Here is an 18,459-nt window from a genome sequence, read left to right on the forward strand (position 1 = left end):
ACTCAGGAGGCCAAACTCATTTTTTGTTTTTCCTTCATGGTAGGAACTTTCTGTCGCACATTGCCTATCTTCTGAGGTTATGAGTTCTGGCACATTGCAATCACCTCAGCAGGCTCAGACTCTGTCTTTCCTTGCCATTGATATTTATGCAAAACTTGTGTTGTCAATCCTTAAGGTCTTGTTATATCTTTTGCACATTATATTGCTATGATCTTCTCATTTTAAATCTAATCCTTGCTAACTTTTTCCTTTTTCTTTTTTGGCAATTTCTTTAGTATTGCCCAGTGGAACAGGGATCAAGTAAACTCTTTCTTATGTCCAAGGTGAATATTCTCTTCCTTCAATTTTGTATGTCTTGATTTTGTTTTCCAGGAATATTTAATGATATTTATGGTGCTTAACAGATTTTGACCGTGACTGTGAGATTTATTCAAAAAGATGCAGAGGATAAGAAAGCATCTTTTAATCCAAGACCATATTTCAGATTATTTATCAACTGGCTGTCAGATCTTGGGTGCTTGGACCCTGTCACTGATGGTGCAAGTTTTCAGGTAGGTTCATTTGCATATACTTAGTTGTCATTATTGCCATTAAATAACTAATTCTCATTGTGTTTGTTGCAGATTTTGATGGCCTTTGCCAATGCATTTCATGCATTGCAGCCCCTTAAAGTTCCTGCCTTCAGGTAAAAATTGTGAGTTTGTTGAGTTATCAATGTGCTTTTATAATTTGCTGTCCCATCTTGAAAAGGCAGCATTTATGATGCAATTTGAGTCCGAGTCAAAAATTTTCCTTGCGAAGGGTTGGTTTAGTTTCTTATTATCTTGAATTAATTCTTGATTGGGCACCTGTAATGAGTTGTCTTATCTTATACTAGGGTTTCTAACAAATTGGCCTGTTTAGTTAAATTATATGTTAGCTATGGTTTGCAGGTATAAAATAGCTTCTGTAACAAACTTAAATGAGTGCTCTTTGTACTGCTTTGTTTCTCATGTATGATCCTGTGTGGTGGAACTATCTAATGTCCAAAAATTGCATCACCTGGATTTCTGTGGTTACTTGTTCCTGTTCCCATAGGGCTTGGTTTCTATTAATTGTTCGAGTACTTGAATAAAGATTCTCATGAGGACATTGTGTCCAGTAGGAAGAAATTGGAAAAGCAGTAACTGGTTGTTCAGCATGATTATGTTGTCATGCTTATTTACAATTCTGGAAGATGATATTTGAAAGTCCTATTACTTCTACTTATGTTCATTGTCACCGTGCTGTTGTAGCTTTGCATGGCTAGAGCTGGTCAGTCACAGGAGTTTCATGCCAAAATTGCTCACTGGAAATGCTCAGAAGGGTTGGGCCTATATACAACGCTTGCTGGTGGACTTGCTTCAGTTCCTTGAGCCGTTTTTAAGGAATGCTGAGCTTGGAGTGCCGGTTTGCCTCTTTCTAAACACTAATTTCATTATTCGTTGCCTTTGTAAAAAAAAATTATGATAGCCCACTTATTCTTTCTTGTGTTGTTTGTGTAGGTTCAGTGTTTGTATAAAGGCACACTTAGGGTGCTGCTAGTGCTGCTTCATGACTTTCCTGAATTCCTGTGTGATTATCATTTTACCTTCTGTGATGTGATTCCTCCAAGCTGCATACAGATGCGGAATATTATCCTTAGTGCATTTCCACGTAATATGAGGCTGCCAGATCCATCTACACCAAACTTAAAGGTGTCAATTGATCAAGCTTGATCTTTCTTCAGATTGTTTAATCATGAATTTAATTCTATAATCGCTTGGTGTGCAGATTGACTTGCTTCCAGAAATCAGAGAACCACCCCGCATCCTCTCTGAGGTTGATGCTGCTCTTAAAGCAAAGCAGATGAAGGCCGATGTAGATGAGTATCTCAAGGTACCTCAATCCCATGGTGTTGGACTTTATGAATTGGCTTCTTTCTTGCCCATTCCGAAATTTCATGATGGTTGTCTTTATTATTTACTCCAATCTATTTTTCTTATCTAACATTTCTCAAATATTAGAATTGCTGTTCTCTCCTTACTTTTCATCCAAATGTTTTGGTTCTTGTAAATGATCCATTTATTATACCTTCCTAAATTGTTTGCTCAAAATCATCTGAAATATTTGCTGCAGACAAGGCCACAAGGAGGATCTTCATTTCTTACTGAACTGAAACAAAGACTGCTCCTTTCACCAAGCGAGGCAGCATCTGCTGGTACCCGTTATAATGTACCATTAATCAACTCGCTGGTACTTTATGTTGGAATGCAGGTATGCTATAGTTTATTCTACTTCTCTGTATCTTATCTATAATGTTTCTTCAATCTGATGGGGACCTTTTTTATTTGCTAGTTTGGGCATGCATTATTTTGTTTCTGATCTCATCCTTTCTTAATTAAAGGGTTTTTTTATGGAAGCCTTTATGGACATGGGAAAAACTTTAGAATGGATGGCTTCTACTGAAAATTTATCATCTGCATTTCACGAATTTAACTTCAGTGTTTAATGAATTCTTGTGACGAATTGCTTTTAGGCCATTCAGCAACTGCAGTCAAGAGGATCTCATGCACAGTCAACGGGAAACACTGTTCCATTGTCTGTGTTCTTGGTTAGTGCTGCCTTGGATATTTTCCAGAGTCTAATAGGGGAACTTGATACTGAGGGGCGATACCTTTTTCTTAATGCAATTGCTAACCAATTGCGATATCCAAACAACCATACACATTACTTCTCCTTCATCTTACTATACTTATTTGCCGAATCAAATCAGGTGAGAATTTCTGTTTGATGGTATTACATTGTTATCTGTTGCATTTCTGCTTCTCATTTCAGATTTATGAGAATATACTTTGCTTTCATCAGGAAATTATTCAAGAGCAAATTACAAGAGTTCTGTTGGAACGGCTAATTGTTAACAAACCTCATCCATGGGGTCTGCTCATTACCTTCATTGAGCTCATAAAGGTAAAAATTATTGTCAATCTGATCCTATTTTTGAGTGTTCTGATACAGAATATCCCCTTGAGGTTGATCGTGTTTATGTTTCAGAATCCAAGATACAACTTCTGGAATCGATCATTTATTAGGTGTGCACCTGAGATTGAAAAACTCTTTGAATCTGTTGCAAGATCATGTGGGGGCCTGAAACCTGTGGACGAGAGCATGGTTTCTGGTTGGGTATCTGACAGCGCGCACTGACCTATCTTAATGTCATACGATGGGAACTCTTTTTAAGTTTAAAAATCCCCATTCTTGTTATCTGTATATCATGTTTAATTGTTGTTTATCCTTGTATCCTGTAACAAAACCAGTTTAAACTTACTAGAGATTACTGCAGTCCTGTTTTATTTTCTTGTAAATACAAGAGGGCTGGAAGTACTCTGTATACATCGGGAGAATTTGATTATTCATGTATAGAAATGTGAATTAACACCTTTTTGGCTCCAAAACCAAATCAAGTGATGCTGGCTCGGCTTGTCTATCATCATCTATCTGATTCCCCAGGGACTATCTTTATGTTTTGCCCGTATAACTTCTGAGTGCAAAAGGGATTTTAGAGGGGGCTAAAGCCCAAAGAAATTAATCTAGTATAACGAAAATTAAACGTAAATTACAATATCGTGATCTTGAAAAATAATATTATATTTAGAAAATGAAATTTAAAATGTACTTGCATTATAAAGAAAAGAGTGATAAAATTGAATCTATCAAAGCAAAATCGAAAATAGCAGTTTGAAACTTGATTTTTCAAGCCTCCCTACGAACAAAATACAACTTGCCCATCACATGAAGAATAGCTACAAAAGCAATGAAACCAATGCTCATGACAAGCACAACGTTTGGAGAGATCTTAAGCCCCGGTGCATCATCTGTATAAAATTGAAGCATTGTCCCGGCAGCCCCTCCTGAAGCCGCACCGCTTGTGGTTCTCCTCCTCCTCATGCTTGCAGCTGCTGCTGCACTTCCTCTTGGTGGAGCTGTCCCTGTTGCCATTTCTGTAACAACCACCAAAGCTATGCCAATTCAAGAATTGACATGAAACGTATATATTCTAAGGACATTAATGAAAAATGGCTGCCATGCAAAATGTGCTATAGTACACAATTTCCGAAGCAAATTACCAATAATTGCAAGGAACAAATAAGAGTTTTGAACAAAATAAAGCCAGCAGGCATGCATGTAGACAAGTTTACCCAAAGTTAAGCATCATCATAAAAAAAAAAAATTACAACAACAATCATTATGCTATCTTTTAAACCAATCTTTATGATCCTATTAAAGATATGATAATGTAATTGATTAGTACTCATAAATAATCTTTATGCTCGAAGCAAATTGTATTATGCTAATTGAATCACCCAAAAAGAAAATCATGGAATTCCTCCCACGAAAATGTAAGATTCGATCAAATTACAATCTAATTCGATTTGAAAGGTTCAGGCATGCACCGAATCCTAGTCAGCGATCATAAACAAAGAATTTCGAAAACCCTATACTTGAGAGGTTTAAGAAACAACAGATCAAATGATGCAAAAAACATCAAATCTTAGAAACAAGATCTAAAATCAAATAATCCTGCAGATCGATCTATTCTACTCGGATGCCAAATGGAGATAAATCCAAAATCAAGCCATCGTCTATAACATCGCAAGAATTAAAATCTAATGGAAGATAGAGAGACAGAGAAAGAGAGATAAGAAGAACTCGCCCGAGTCGACTCAAATTCCAGATCGTGAGTTCGCAAGTTTTTTGAAGATGCCTGATTAATATCTTTGACTTAGAACGCAAAACATGGGCTTCCGGTCCATATATAGGCGCAAACGGAACTCCTGGGCACTTCCACGCAGCAGTGACCAATCCATTTTAGCCACGTCATCCATTACAGTCGGAACAAAGGAGGAGTCAAACTTGCCTGCATGCATTGTTTAGGACGAAGCGACTGTGTGGGCTAACTAGGCCCAATTTCTGTGGGCTGTCTAGGCCCAATTTATGTGGGCTGTCTAGGCCCAATTTGAGAAAGCTTTGGCCTTTTTATGGACCAAAGAATAAATAAATAAAATTTAAAAATCAACAGAAATATATGTGGATATCATATAACACTTATTTTTATCCTTTTGAGAAAAAGATATTTTCCATTTTTTGACTTCAATATCTATTTTATTGTTAATCGATTCGCGTGAAAAAATATATCTTTACATGAGTTTATATTTAATACATTATTATTGTTTAAATTCTATATGTTATCACCAGACTGAATTTTTTCATATTGTTCATAAATAAATATTGAAAAATTAAAAAATGTTTAAAAATAAATATCATCAATTTTAAAAATATTTATTTCAAAACAATTTTGAACATATGCTTTTACACATTCATGAACCGGCATCTTATGATTAAATGACAATATGTAAGTCTTATAAACAGACACTGTATCAAGTATTTCCATGCAAACAAGCACATTTAACCTGGAGAAATGCTACAATTAATGAGCATGGAAAAATGGGGGAGTGTAAAACTATATCATCCTTTCCGTTTTACATCAAGTAACAAAGTCAGGGGACTACATTTGTTAATGAAACTAGAAAAAAATCTAACCTCACTGAAAAAATTAGATGGTACCAGACTTCCCAGCACTAATGATACATTAACAAAGGTATTCGTGCTTGATGTTGACATTTGGCATACAGGTTATAACCCCATATACAACAACCGGGTAGAGACAGGAATCAAAATAATTCATATGACAACTCTGCTAGGCTAGGCTGGCTTAATGCTTGTTGAGAATGGCAAAATCAGCCTTTTCTATCAGGCCGTCACCATAAATGAACATCATGTGAAGTATAGAAAGTACTGGTGATCATGGAGTCTTACAGGGTGGTGTGTATGTGTTTCTTTCACATCTTGTTGCAGATGCATAGTGTCATTAAGGAGAACAATCAATCCTTTGACCTCTTGAAGAATCTACCACCTTTCTTTCCGATTCCAGTACCTGCAAGATTTGAGGATAGCAGAGATCTGGAATCTGGTCTCCATTTCAACTCTTTGAGCATAGAAAACAAAGTTGCCAGTTCAGGTGTGACTTCGGTATCCTTAATATTGTTACATGACATTACTCTCAATCGCTGAAGCTCTTTACAAGAAAGCACTACCGACTCCAAACCTTGTATTGTCAGTAATGAGCACCCTTCCAGGGAAAGAAGCGTCACTCTCCTACAAAGTGTGGAAAAGAGAAAAAGAATAGGTAACCAAAATTCGAATAATGGAGAGGGAAAAAATTACTGTTGCGAAATGACTATCCAGGGAAAAAGTGATGAAAAAAACTAGACAGCTAAGGATGAATCATTATCATCAACTAAAATTCCTTATTAACTACTGTTTGAATATGAAAATTACCTAAGAAACATGCAGAAGCAAAATTATCATGTTAAAGGCATGCCATAAGCATATCAATGAGATATTAAACCTATCAAGCATCAAGAGGAAGGGAATGTCCTCTTAATTATTTGGAATACATCTGAGCTTTCTAGAAATTCATTGCTTTCATTTGTGCAGATAATTTCAGGAGAAATCAACTGTCAAAGGCCTCAACTAAGTCTTAAAATTTCCTCTGGTCATATTGCAGATTAAAGGGCCCATTGCTCGAAAACGGAAGCCTTTTAAAACCCGATCACTAATTTTACCCATCAACTTGGTTAAACAATTCAACCATTCTCTAGTAAGATCATCAATTCACCAATACTCTGCTTCCTGATTAGCAATGCCAATAAAAAGTACTTTCTAGGGATAAAAGGTTGCAAATAATCTAACACTGAAATTGAATCATCAAAGCTTTTGCACCTAGAATTAGCTAGTTTTAGTCCACCGTCCTATTGATACATACATCATCTCAAATCAGAAGCAGAAAACATACAAAACTATAATAAGCCAAGTAAAAGAAAAGGAAAATGGTAATCGAAATGGAAAAAGTCTCATACCTACAAATACTTGCAATGCTAAACACATCATCCTCCAAACCCCAACAATTCTGTAAAATAATGTCCCTAACATTCTGGCAAACCAAACACAAAGCTTTAAAACTTTGCTTATCCCGAATCTGACACCGCTGCAAATGCAACTCTTCAAGAGTCAAACAAGATCCCAAATGCTCATCCGCCCCTGGACTATTGTCTATACTTTTACAAGACTTAAGCCTCAAAGTCTTCAAATTCCCACAAAACGAAAGCCCAGATAACCACCCACCATCCATTCTATGATCACGAAGACTCAATTCTTCAAGCATTTGACAACATTGCCCTATCGCCTTAATTCCATCGTAACTCCCTTCACATCCACAAAGTTCAAGCTTAACTAACCTTCTGCACCCTTGAGCTAATAATGTTAACCCAATGTCTGAAACTATCGAATTATAAAACCCATCAATAAAACCAATCAATTTCACTACCTGTAAGTTTTTAATCCCCGAAATACCCTTCAAAGCCATATCCCCACAACAATGCAATTCCAATTCTTGCAATGTGGAACACTCCTCAGCAATTCTTAACAACCCTTCTTCGCTCGCCCCAATCGCCACTAATCTCTGTAAAGTCGGGTACTTTTCGGCTATCATTTTAAGCCCTTGGTCAACAGAATTTGACGGTAACAACGCTGTTTCTTGGAGAAACCCGTTGGGGGTAAAATCAGTATCGACATGAACCGTCATCGTTTTGTGGGTCATTAAAATCCCAGAGCTCCTCGGCGTCCGAATGCCCGAACGGACGAGGTCTAAATCGGTGAGATTGGGAAACCGGTTAAAAACCCGACCAGAAATGATAAATGACCAATCTGTAACTTTAAGGGATTGCACCAAGCGGCCGCTAAGGTACAACCAACGTTTGCAGACCAAGGACTTGGAGACATGCTGAGAGATGGGAAGCTTCGAGAAGATTCTGAGAAGGAGTTCGTCGGAGAGGAGGGACGTGTGATCTGGCGAGTTGGGGTCTAAGGAAAGTGATTGAAATGACGTTAAATCAGGCTCGGATGGCGGGAAAGTTGATGGGGTGTTGCCGGGAGGACGTTGGAACTGCTGCTGCATCTTGCAAATAACATGCTTCAGAGCTTGTTCTTTGGACCAAATGTCTGGTGAGCTTGGAGCCCTTGGCCTCCCCTTGGGATTTAGTGATGGCGGTGGCTTTAAGTCTAAGTTTTCATGGTAATGGTCAGAATTAGGGCTAAGGTTAGCGCTAGGGTTTGTCTTTGGGGAATTTGGTGATTCTGGTGAACGTGACATTTTGTAAGGGTTTGGGGTTTTTTTAAACCAAAAAAAGAGTTTGAAAGTTTCTGGAAAATCCAATCCAAAAAGCATAAACTAATTAATTGCATTAGCTAATTAGTTTATCTCTCTGTTTCTATCTTTTTGTCTAATTGAAGTAAAGATTCAGCTTCTCCTCTGTGTAGTTTCCCACTTTCCATCACTGGATTGACTCCCAACAAAAACATAACCATTTTTCTCTTTCTATTAACCCCTTCCCTACGATAATCCCTTCAAGAAGGGGAAGAAAAGTTTAGCCAAAAAGCAACCAACCCCCATGAACTAAAGGAACACCCTTTGAAAGGGTGCCACGTTTTCAAAGTGTTGAAGTGTTTGGCATGACGTGGCATAATAATATACAATGATTGGAGCTGGGAGGCATGAATTTGGTGCAGTTGATCGGTATACCGATGACCTCAAACTGGTTGATCCTCCTTGTCCGCGCGCGCGCGCACACACACACACTTGTGTTTTGCCATTACAACGTTGTTCAGTTTTGTCTTTTGTAATAATCTGTGATTTGAGCAGCCGACTTTTGTAAGTGGATAAGATCTTGTTTTCCCTTTTCCCCCATTGCCCCATTGCCAGCCATGCCCAAAAAATTATTTGTTAATTATCATGGAAAATAAAAAGGAATCATCTTGGAGAAGAAAAAGGATGGGCCTTTTTCAGGTAAAGCAAAATAATTATAACTTTGACTGCAGGAAGTAAACATACAAAAAAGAAAAGGGGCAAAAGAGACTTAACAGAAAATAATTTTGTTTTTAGTGATGAGGTATTCAGGGTCATATCCCTTTTGAGTTAAATCAAATTAGTAATCATTCAAGAATGATTGGATGAAGGGGCTAGTATTTGGGTTTAGCTTCAAAACTTTTTTACTTTATTTTCGGCTTACTTAAGGAAGTTTTGTAGGTCCAAAACAGTAGAACAAACTGCATTTATGTGAAACTTGCTTTGTCCTGTAATTGATAGCTCGGATTTCCTTTTCTTAAATTTATAGCAGTCAGGTGGCCATGACTCCTGGGAAGTTCATTGAAACCGAAGCAAGGGAAATCAACATGAATGAATTCTGCTTTAAAGTAACGTAATAGTAATAATAAAGGGGGGGAAAAGGGGCCTGGGGGCAAAGCCCATCAGTAGACCCTGTTGACATACAGAACCAGATACGAGCCCATACAAATTTTCAGGATGTTTTGGAGTAAAAAAAGTTCGTGGCCCAGCTGCCGGTTCCAAATCCATTTGCAAACTTGTTTCAGCAATTTTCATTTTCCACTTGTGGTATTGCTGGCATGAAGCAACTGTACCAAGGTCGGGGATCGAAAGAAGATCACTTCATCTAGCTTTCTTCAGGTGAAGTAATTGACAGCTTTTTGCCAATGGTGCAGTATGGGGTGGAGGGGGGGCGTGTTTATGCAAGTACAGTTGATTAGTAGCCGAACGAAAAATGGGGTTTGAAGTTTTAACCTCTCTTTATTTGAGCTATAAATTATGAATTGAGAAGCTGACAGGATATGAAAATTGTTGGGAGGGTTTGCATGAAAATCAATACAGAGTTGAAGGGGTCAAGCAATGATTTCAAAGGGAGTCTTCGTCAATAAGGGCAGATCATAGAAACTTTGAAAGTGGTCCCTAATTTATCATTCAAAACAGGGGTTTGGCGTCCCATGATTAATGTTCGGACCGTGGAATATCCATGCAAACTCAAGGCGGTTGGACAGGTAACCATCATTGAATTTGGAAATAAAGAACCAAGCATCCGGCGTCTCTGGACCATTGTTTTTTCCCATTGCATTTAGCTATAAAATTGAGAAGAATTTATCAGATTGAATACTGTTCACTTAAGCAGTGATTTTGCACCAAAAGGGAAAAACATGAATGACCGGGTCACACTTACATGGCTGCTTAAAACCACCACAAAAACCGTGAAAAAACGCATGGCTACATCCTTTTCTTTCTTTGAACCTATATTACTCTTGGCATATAAAGGGTAGTTTTGTTTTAAAAAGAAAAAGAAAATGATCTAGACACATCAAACAGGAGATATAGTTCATCAACTTTACACTGACAGCCTTTGTCCTACAACAACAACGTTTCAACCTCCCTCCTTCCCCTGTTTTTGGCTATATGTCCTGGAAGTACCCTTGTGGTATACCGCAGTAAGATCCCGTGGCGCTTTTGCCCGTGGGAGTGTGTATCACTATTCGAGTGCTGAGCTGGGGCTAATCCTCTGCATCAGAGTTCAACACGAGCACAGTCTAAAACTGCAGTCTGTCCACGCGCGGACTTGGAACGGATGGTTCAATCTCCTCCGTGAAGGGGGTCCCGGGTGATTACTGACTGTTTTCAATGTGCTAGCCTTTACCCCGCGCCACAATTCGGGTCGATATTAAATTTTGGGAGTCTCTCCTTTGTTGCCCAGCTTTCTTTTGGCCTCTTTTTTCTGCGGCTGTCTCCCAGTGGATACGGCTTGTTATAGTAACCGCAGTGAGTAAACCCCATCATCATCACTTCGTACCCCTTTTATTTTAATTTTTTATTATTTTTAAAGTGCTTTCCTCGTTTTTGTACTACATATGGACCAGAATCCTTCTCTCTCCCCCTCTCCCTCTGTCTTCTCTCTTTGATTGACTGTGATTCTTATCTCCATAATAACAACAATAATAAAGGCTAAGGGAAGGCATTTATTTTTCAGTACCATGACTCTATTCTTAAATCCCATTATGAGTTGAAGAACAATCTGAACAGGAAAAGAAGAAAAGACTCGATATATCCCGTGTCTGATACATGAAAGTTGTCAAGCAAAACGGATTGCAAAAGCTCATCTGCTAGTACTCTCGGCAAGTTCTGTCAAATGAGTCAGTGTGTTCCCAGATGGGATCTCGACGACAATCCTGCTACTGCACGCCACTCCCTCCGTTCCAACTCCAATTCCACTGCCCCTGATGTTCCCATGTAATAATCCTCTCTTTCTCTTTCTCTTTCTCTGTACGGTGTGTTTATGTACGTGTGTTTCTGTGTGTTTTTCCATTTTTGTTGTTGTTGTTGATGTTTGTGATTTGCTTTGCAGGTTAGACTGTGAAGTCGCGGAATTAACATGGGAAAATGGGCAACTAGCCATGCACAGTTTAGGCCCGCCACGCTTGCCGGCCAAACCCCTAAACTCCACCTCTCCCTCTAAGTACACTTGGGATAAACCACGCGCTGGTGGCACTTTGGAGTCCATAGTGAACCAGGCCACTAGCTTTCCATATCGTAAGGTTTCTCTCGATCGCGGCGAGGACGAACTTGTACCCTGGTTCGACCACCACCGTGCTGCAGTAGCCGCTGCGGCGGCGGCGTCGTCATCAGCCACCATGACTATGGATGCTTTGGTACCTTGCTCAAACAGGTCCGAGGACCGGACCACGCACGTGATGGAATCTATACCAGGGCTTGGAGGCACTTGCGTGGTGGGATGCTCCACTAGGGTGGGATCCTGTAGTGGGCCAACTGGTACCCAAGACGACGGGGTACCCCTCACGCGGAAACGCGCACGGGAGGCGTGTGTTCCTGCAGCCCCCGAGTGGAGCAGCAAGGACCAAAACCCAAGCGCCAGTGCCACGTTCGGAAGGGATAGCCAGCACGTGACTGTTGATTCGTATGAAAAAGATTTGGGTGTGGGATTCACTTCCACATCCCTTGGTTCCCCTGAAAACACAAGCTCTGCAAGACCCTGCACCAAGGCCACCACCGCCGATGATCATGACTCTGTCTGTCACAGTAGACCGCCGGTAAAGTTCTTCTATTCTACTATTATTGCATGTGCATGTAATTTGTTTTGTTTTACAATAATATTGAGAGAGAAAAAAAAACTTTCTTTTGGTATTTTTTATTTGTGATTTTTTTTTTTTGTTATGTTAAAGAGGGAGGCAGGTGAGGAGGACAAGAGGAAGGAAGCTGGGAAATCTTCAGTTTCAACTAAAAGGAGCAGGGCTGCTGCTATCCATAACCAGTCTGAACGTGTATGCTCTCTTTCTCTCTCTCTCTCTATCAAGTTTTGCAGTTAATCAGGACTAAACATCAGTAAATAATTTGATGAAGAAAATAGTTATAGTAATTGTTTTCATCAATGGGACAATAAGCTGATGCTCACTGTCAATGATTGGATTCGCTTAGGCTAGTGGCAAAAGTGAGTCACTGACTAGTTTCCAATTGGCTACAGTCAAAAAGGGTAAACAAAGGAATTTGACTTTCCTTCTTCTTTGTGAGGAGTATTTACCTTTTTTTTTCCTTTGTTTTTTGGTCTCCCCAGAAAAGGAGAGATAAGATAAATCAAAGGATGAAGACATTACAGAAGCTGGTACCCAATTCTAGCAAGGTACAAAATTTTGGTTGCAGCTTTCATGTATAGTAGATACACAAGTAGTATTCATTACTAAATCTCTGCAAAATTTGGCAGTGCCTAAAGAATATCCTTCACAATTGTAACGCATTAGGACTACTTTATACTAGTAGAAATTGCTTTATTTCTTTGTAATTAGTAAGTAGAAGTACATCTTTTGTCCTGCTAAAGTTAAAGAAGATTTGGAGGCTTATCTGTAGGATATCTCCAAAGGACCCACCTTAAGGTAAGCAATAATAGAAAAAAACAGAACCAGAAAGGCCGACGAAAAAATGGTACTAGTTTTATTCGTTGAAGTCTTCCTGCCTTCGCTATCACTTAATAATTTTGTGGGCTGAGGTCTCTCTATGGTAGTTCTTCCTTATCCTCGACTAGATACGTTTTTTGGGGTTTTCCCATGTATTTTCCCAGAGATAAAAGAGTACTTCTTTTATCTGTTCCAATGGAGAGAATCACCTTTATTGACATGGCTATCTTGTCGTTTAAACTTGAAACAAGTTGGATCCATAAAGAACTTTATTCTTTATGGATATAAGATTAGATGTAAAGTAGTCGCATATCTAAGATTTGATTATTTGTCCATTGGTAGCTTGATTTATATATGGCATCCATATTTTATAGAACAGTTATGCAGTTTGGAATATTTACCAGTTCTTGGCAGATTGAAAAACTATACGCCAAGAGATAGCGGTAGAAAGTTGGGATTTATTCCATTCATGCATTAACATATATATCCAACATGACTTCAGATTAAGAGATTCAAACCTCCCAGACTAGTCTGCGGTAGACAGCTGCAGACATAGAATGATATTAATGTGGTCCAAAACAATTTTTCTTTGATTCAAATGGTTGTGGGAATTTCGGGACTGTTTCAATTATCCTAGGCCACATACCCAATTTTGCCATGGGGACAACTTGATAGAAGGTTGTTACGTGTGGAGACAATCACCTGCTACCACATAAATACCCTTTCATGGTAGGCCCCTGTTGCTCTGGGGCTTGTCTGAAACCTGTCATCGCCATGATTCTAGTCCATATTGACTGCAAAATGGTATAGGGAAGTAAGTTTGGTGCTGTACACGCCTTGGCGAGTCGGTCATGCATTGCAAGCAATGCAATTCCTATATAGTGACACAATTTACACTTTGGGGAGAGATGTGCGTTTCTTCTGACTCTGATTATTCATAAAATAAAAGATTTGAAGAATTGTGTGGCGCAGACAGTTGCCATAAGGGCCGGTAGAGTATATTTTAGACCTATGAAAACTGCCTAAGCCTTCTGCCTAGTCTGAACTCTGAGATCATTCTATCCTTAACTGAATAAATAACTGATATTAACTGTAGATTCCAACTGTATGTGAATAAACAATGTATCAGAAAAGGGTAACCAAGCATGGAACTATTGGAATGGTTCAAGTCTTACTGAAGATTAAGTTGATTTCAATACAACTAATGTAGAAAACCCTCAAATCAAAGACTGATTTCCAGTAAACATGGCAAGCGGGCGTATGATGCTTTGCATGTCTAGGAGATCAACAAAAGAAAAGCATGATATGAACATGCTTCTTCAAATGATGTTCTAGGGTGAACATTTCTCGAGGAGATTTCTCATTTACAAAGTACAAATAAAAAACTCAAAAAGTAAAATGTTTTTGATGTTTTAGTTGTAATTCTAAGTTACTATAATGTGTAGTAATTTGGTGTTCACTATAATTATTTTGTTTAACGCAAGCTTTTTGGGATTTTTATTTCATTACAGACTGACAAAGCTTCAATGCTAGACGAAGTGATTGAATATCTGAAACAACTACAAGCACAAGTTCATATGATGAGTAGGATGAACATCCCACCAATGATGTTCCCGATGACGATGCAACAGCAACTCCAGATGTCAATGATGGCCCCGATGGGGATGGGAATGGGGATGGGCATGGGCATGGGAATGGTGGTCATGGACATGAACACCATGGGAAGGCCAAACGTCACCGGCATCTCTCCAGTTCTGCCTAATCCTTTCGTGACTATGACTCCTTGGGATGGCTCTGGTGACCGGTTACAAGCTGCCTCAGCGGCTGTAATGCCAGACCCTCTATCAGCATTCCTGGCGTGCCAGTCACAGGTAGCATTTGCTTCCTATATCATGGTAAAAATATCTTGGTATACTATAGTTTTTGTGGTATATTGAAACTTGAAAGGTCCATATTAAAGGCTCTAGGCTCTAGGCTCCAGCACTGCTCGTCTCATTGTAGAACTACTAAATCTGGGTGGTTGCGGTGTACCAATCAGGGCATTAACTGGTCAAATCATATTAAATTTAGTTATAATCAGTGGTTACTATATATGTTTCATTAAGGACAAAAAGAACAACTTGCAGTTTCTTAAAAATCAGCATAATTAAATTTTCAAATAATCTAGATGGACGTGAGATATATGTATATGTACCAGTTGTTTGATCAATTTGCAAAAACTTGTTGCAGCCAATCACCATGGATGCTTACAGCCGAATGGCCGCCATGTATCAGCAGATGCAACATCCACCGGCTTCTAGTTCGAAGAACTAAGCTTCATGCCCTACTCCTGGCTAGCTGCGTTTCTATAGACAAAAACCTGAACTTGGGTCTTAATTCTTACACTTTCACAGGGTTTTGGTACGATCTAGTTCATGTGGTTATTAGCGTTGCGGGTGGTAAGCTTGCTGCAAATTTGTTCTTTTCTGAAATTGTAGTATCATGGCTCCATTGATCCAAGAGCTTCGAATGTTTCCCTTTCCTCAACCTTTTATTCTGTGTAAAATTTTTTATCTTTCCAAGTCCCAATCAAATATAATTTAAAATCAAAATTTTCAGCTGAAACTTGATCAAAGGCTTCTTCCTTCTGCTGAATGAAGGTTCAATTCTGTGCTGAAACTTAACCCTGCGAGAGAGAAAACATATCTGTTTTCACATAAAAAATTACTTAATGGTGGATATTCAATCAATATCTGATTATTTGTTGTCGATTCCGAAGCCTCAGGGGAGACATCAAACGCGTAATGCTCGTGAAAAGATGAACATGTAAATGATTGGATGCTCATTTGTCAACTTGTATCTAGGAATCACCACACGTTCGTTCCAATGAGTTCCACACAAAATTATCATTTCCCCCATAAAATAAATGAATGACTTTGGCCTTTTCGGACAAAATCATGAGAGAAATGCCAATTCCCAAGCCTACAGTACAAATTTCTTCTTCCTTTCGATCACATCGTCCCTTCCGTTTTGGAGTCTCTGATGATCAGGCCTTACCTGCAAGTTGACTTCTGCTGGAAAACCCTGCTTAAACTTTCACTTTGGAAACAATGATTATACACCAAGAATCAACCTTCCAAAGCTTCAAAGATAGACATCGACGCACCTTGTATCATTTCTTCAACAAGGATAGAACGCTATGAGAAACCAGACGGATGATCCATGGGATCGTTTTGGTTTTTATCCTTACAGAAAAAAAAAAACTATGAAGAAAAACATTCATGTTACTTTTCAACGAGGGACCCCAACAACATACTTCACGTTTAGCTGTTGTAACCATCCTTACGCTCGGGTGATGTGAATGTGGTTGGCCGCCGGCCTCATCGAATTTAAGAGATAGATAAGAGTATATGATTATAGAACGAAACGCTTGGACCATGGGATCACCACAAAATGCTTTTTATGTTTGAAAATTTAGTTAGCCTCTCTTTCGATCTTTCCCCACCTAAAGAAAAATTAATCTTTCTATCATTTTAACATTAATATCGAGATTTTCATATTGGTTGATTAACTTATTCAAAAGTTATTAAATTTTTAAATTCTGTAATATATTAATAATGTTTTAAAAATATTATTGAAATTTGATATTGATATGTTTAATTGATACTTTCATTATTTACTTTACAAGAAAGAAAAAATTATCGATCGAATATGTTGGACCAAATCCAAGGAAACAATCCCTAAGGGGTTTTGTTGAAGGGTGTGTAGGCCTTAAATGGAAAGGTCCTAAATCATCCTTAAGTCCCCTCAATCCCATTGGAAAATTGGCGGGAAAATTGAAGGAAAAATAAAAAGGCCAAAAAAAAAATTAGAAAGGGAAGTAATGGATGTAATGGAAGGGAGAATCATATGCAACTTGAAACTTTTGACTTGTGCATGGACCGTGATATGATATACTAGTCCCATTTTCTACCAAAAAACTACATATATACCAAATTCTTCTTATGTCTTACTTTTTTCCTTTTGCTTTTTACCTTTTTTTTTTCCCCAATTTGGGGATGCACATGTCATTTGCGCTGTCCCATCACAAGATTATTTGTTCTAATTCCATTTTGGTTGCAATCTCATTGCTCTTCTACCACTCTTGGTGGCCAAGAATTATACAGAGAGAAAGAATGAAGTCAATTTTTCTTAGTGATCTCTTCGAATACCTCTTTAATGGGAGATGAAAAGCAAAAGAGAAAAAGAAAAACAATAGACCAAAGCAAATCTGGAAGCCAGATAATGATGGGATTTGTATTTATTTTGATACAAGAATTCTAGATGCTGCAAGAAGTGATAATATATATACACATAAAATAATTAACTATCATATATAAAAAATTTTATAATATTTTATAATGAATTACAAGATTAATTAATTGTAAATAAGTGTCAAATTTACAAATATGATTTTACATTAATCCGAAATCGTAAAAGTGAAAATATATATGTGTGTGTCACATGTCAAAGATTTTATAAATTTTTTATAATAAATTATACTTTAATATTTGGTTTTGTGATTGGTGAATGGTTTTTTATTCAAAATTTTTTTAAAAAAATTGTTAAAGAAAAAATTTTGTTTGCACATTGGCCTGGTAAATTGAAGTGCTGGACTGGACTCATCCCTTTTAGCTTGTAACTCTTAAGAGATGCCTTTGGACCATTTGTTTTTCATTACAAATCCCAACAGAGTTGGTCATTTTCAGAAAGCCACTTGAGATGTTGTGCATTGCATGGCCATAGTTCCTTAATTCATCCAAAAGAAATCTAATGGGCTGGAAGATCATGTCCTATCTGGCCTATGGATCATGTTCCTTTTTTCTTACACGATCACTGACCTCACCTCTTTTTCCAAATTAAAAAAAAAAAATTACATTGTTGGAGAATCAAATAGGGTATAGAATAAGAGGATAGGTATTTATGTGTTTGACAGATAATCGTTAATTATAAAAATTTATTTAAGTTAAAATAAAAATATAAAAATTTAATTAAATTTAATTATTTAAATTTTTTAAAGTAATTTAAAATTTTTTGTAAGTATTATACCAATACTTAATTTAATTTCCAAAATATATCAATTTATTATGGATAGCTATGATGTGAATTCTAAAAGAGTTTAATATATGATGGTGATAGCAATAATAATTACGTTGACAACAACTTTTTACTTTTATTCTTTTTTTGCTTTACGTTAACAACAACTTTGACAATAACTATACACAACATATCCTTTTCAACAAAATTTATATTCTCTCATTCTTTATTTTTTTAAAATCATTTTTTAATATTTTAAAATAATTTTTTTACACACTTAAAACTCTTTTTTTGATGCTATAAATTTTTTTTCAATTTTTTTAAAATTAAAAAGTATTACACATTCATATTATAAATATATTTTAAAATTTTAATGTAAAGTACATAAAAATTAAAATTTTTATCTTAATCCTCCTAAAAGTAAAAAAAATTTAGGAACAGAAAAGAGTTTTTTTTTTATGTAGTAATTATTCTCCTGAAATTACA

At 37.4% G+C, this 18,459-nt stretch overlaps 4 protein-coding genes across 6 annotated transcripts; 2 read left to right on the forward strand and 2 right to left on the reverse strand.

Moving 5' to 3' along the window:
• Positions 1-43: 43 nt before the first annotated feature.
• LOC149527342 (uncharacterized) lies at positions 44-3,439 on the forward strand. The gene is made up of 11 exons (XM_089783223.1): positions 44-175; positions 276-323; positions 405-551; positions 624-685; positions 1,275-1,428; positions 1,524-1,715; positions 1,792-1,896; positions 2,137-2,274; positions 2,537-2,773; positions 2,866-2,967; positions 3,052-3,439. Exons 1-11 carry the CDS (start codon positions 80-82, stop codon positions 3,199-3,201), a joined length of 1,431 nt encoding a protein of 476 aa, XP_089639349.1. The 5' UTR covers positions 44-79; the 3' UTR covers positions 3,202-3,439.
• Positions 3,440-3,629: 190 nt separating this feature from the next.
• LOC110414526 (protein transport protein Sec61 subunit beta-like) lies at positions 3,630-4,854 on the reverse strand. The gene is made up of 2 exons (XM_021425767.2): positions 4,712-4,854; positions 3,630-3,998 (listed from the first exon to the last, which is right to left on the reverse strand). The coding sequence occupies exon 2, from the start codon at positions 3,994-3,996 to the stop codon at positions 3,751-3,753; it is 246 nt and encodes an 81-aa protein (XP_021281442.1). The 5' UTR covers positions 3,997-3,998; positions 4,712-4,854; the 3' UTR covers positions 3,630-3,750.
• A 588-nt stretch (positions 4,855-5,442) lies between these two features.
• LOC110413578 (F-box protein At5g51370-like) lies at positions 5,443-8,598 on the reverse strand. Its single transcript, XM_021424439.2, has 2 exons — positions 6,978-8,598; positions 5,443-6,213 (listed from the first exon to the last, which is right to left on the reverse strand). The coding sequence occupies exons 1-2, from the start codon at positions 8,342-8,344 to the stop codon at positions 5,940-5,942; spliced, it is 1,641 nt and encodes a 546-aa protein (XP_021280114.1). The 5' UTR covers positions 8,345-8,598; the 3' UTR covers positions 5,443-5,939.
• A 2,204-nt stretch (positions 8,599-10,802) lies between these two features.
• On the forward strand, positions 10,803-15,522 carry UNE10 (basic helix-loop-helix (bHLH) DNA-binding superfamily protein). Of its 3 annotated transcripts, none has more exons than XM_089783224.1 (6): positions 10,803-11,242; positions 11,358-12,060; positions 12,193-12,291; positions 12,582-12,647; positions 14,430-14,789; positions 15,165-15,522. In XM_089783224.1, the coding sequence occupies exons 1-6, from the start codon at positions 11,142-11,144 to the stop codon at positions 15,216-15,218; spliced, it is 1,383 nt and encodes a 460-aa protein (XP_089639350.1). In that variant the 5' UTR covers positions 10,803-11,141; the 3' UTR covers positions 15,219-15,522. The 3 variants fall into 3 exon arrangements, with proteins under 3 accessions (XP_089639350.1, XP_021280116.1, XP_021280115.1); XM_021424440.2 differs by having other exon boundaries at positions 10,809-11,242; positions 15,148-15,522; XM_021424441.1 differs by lacking the exon at positions 12,582-12,647 and having other exon boundaries at positions 10,804-11,242; positions 15,148-15,522.
• Positions 15,523-18,459: the final 2,937 nt, after the last annotated feature.

The sequence above is a fragment of the Theobroma umbraticum genome, unplaced genomic scaffold, assembly GCF_002168275.2.
Source record: "Theobroma umbraticum cultivar Fairchild unplaced genomic scaffold, ASM216827v3 scaffold_4.1, whole genome shotgun sequence".
In the NCBI taxonomy this organism is placed as follows: Eukaryota; Viridiplantae; Streptophyta; class Magnoliopsida; order Malvales; family Malvaceae; genus Theobroma; species Theobroma umbraticum.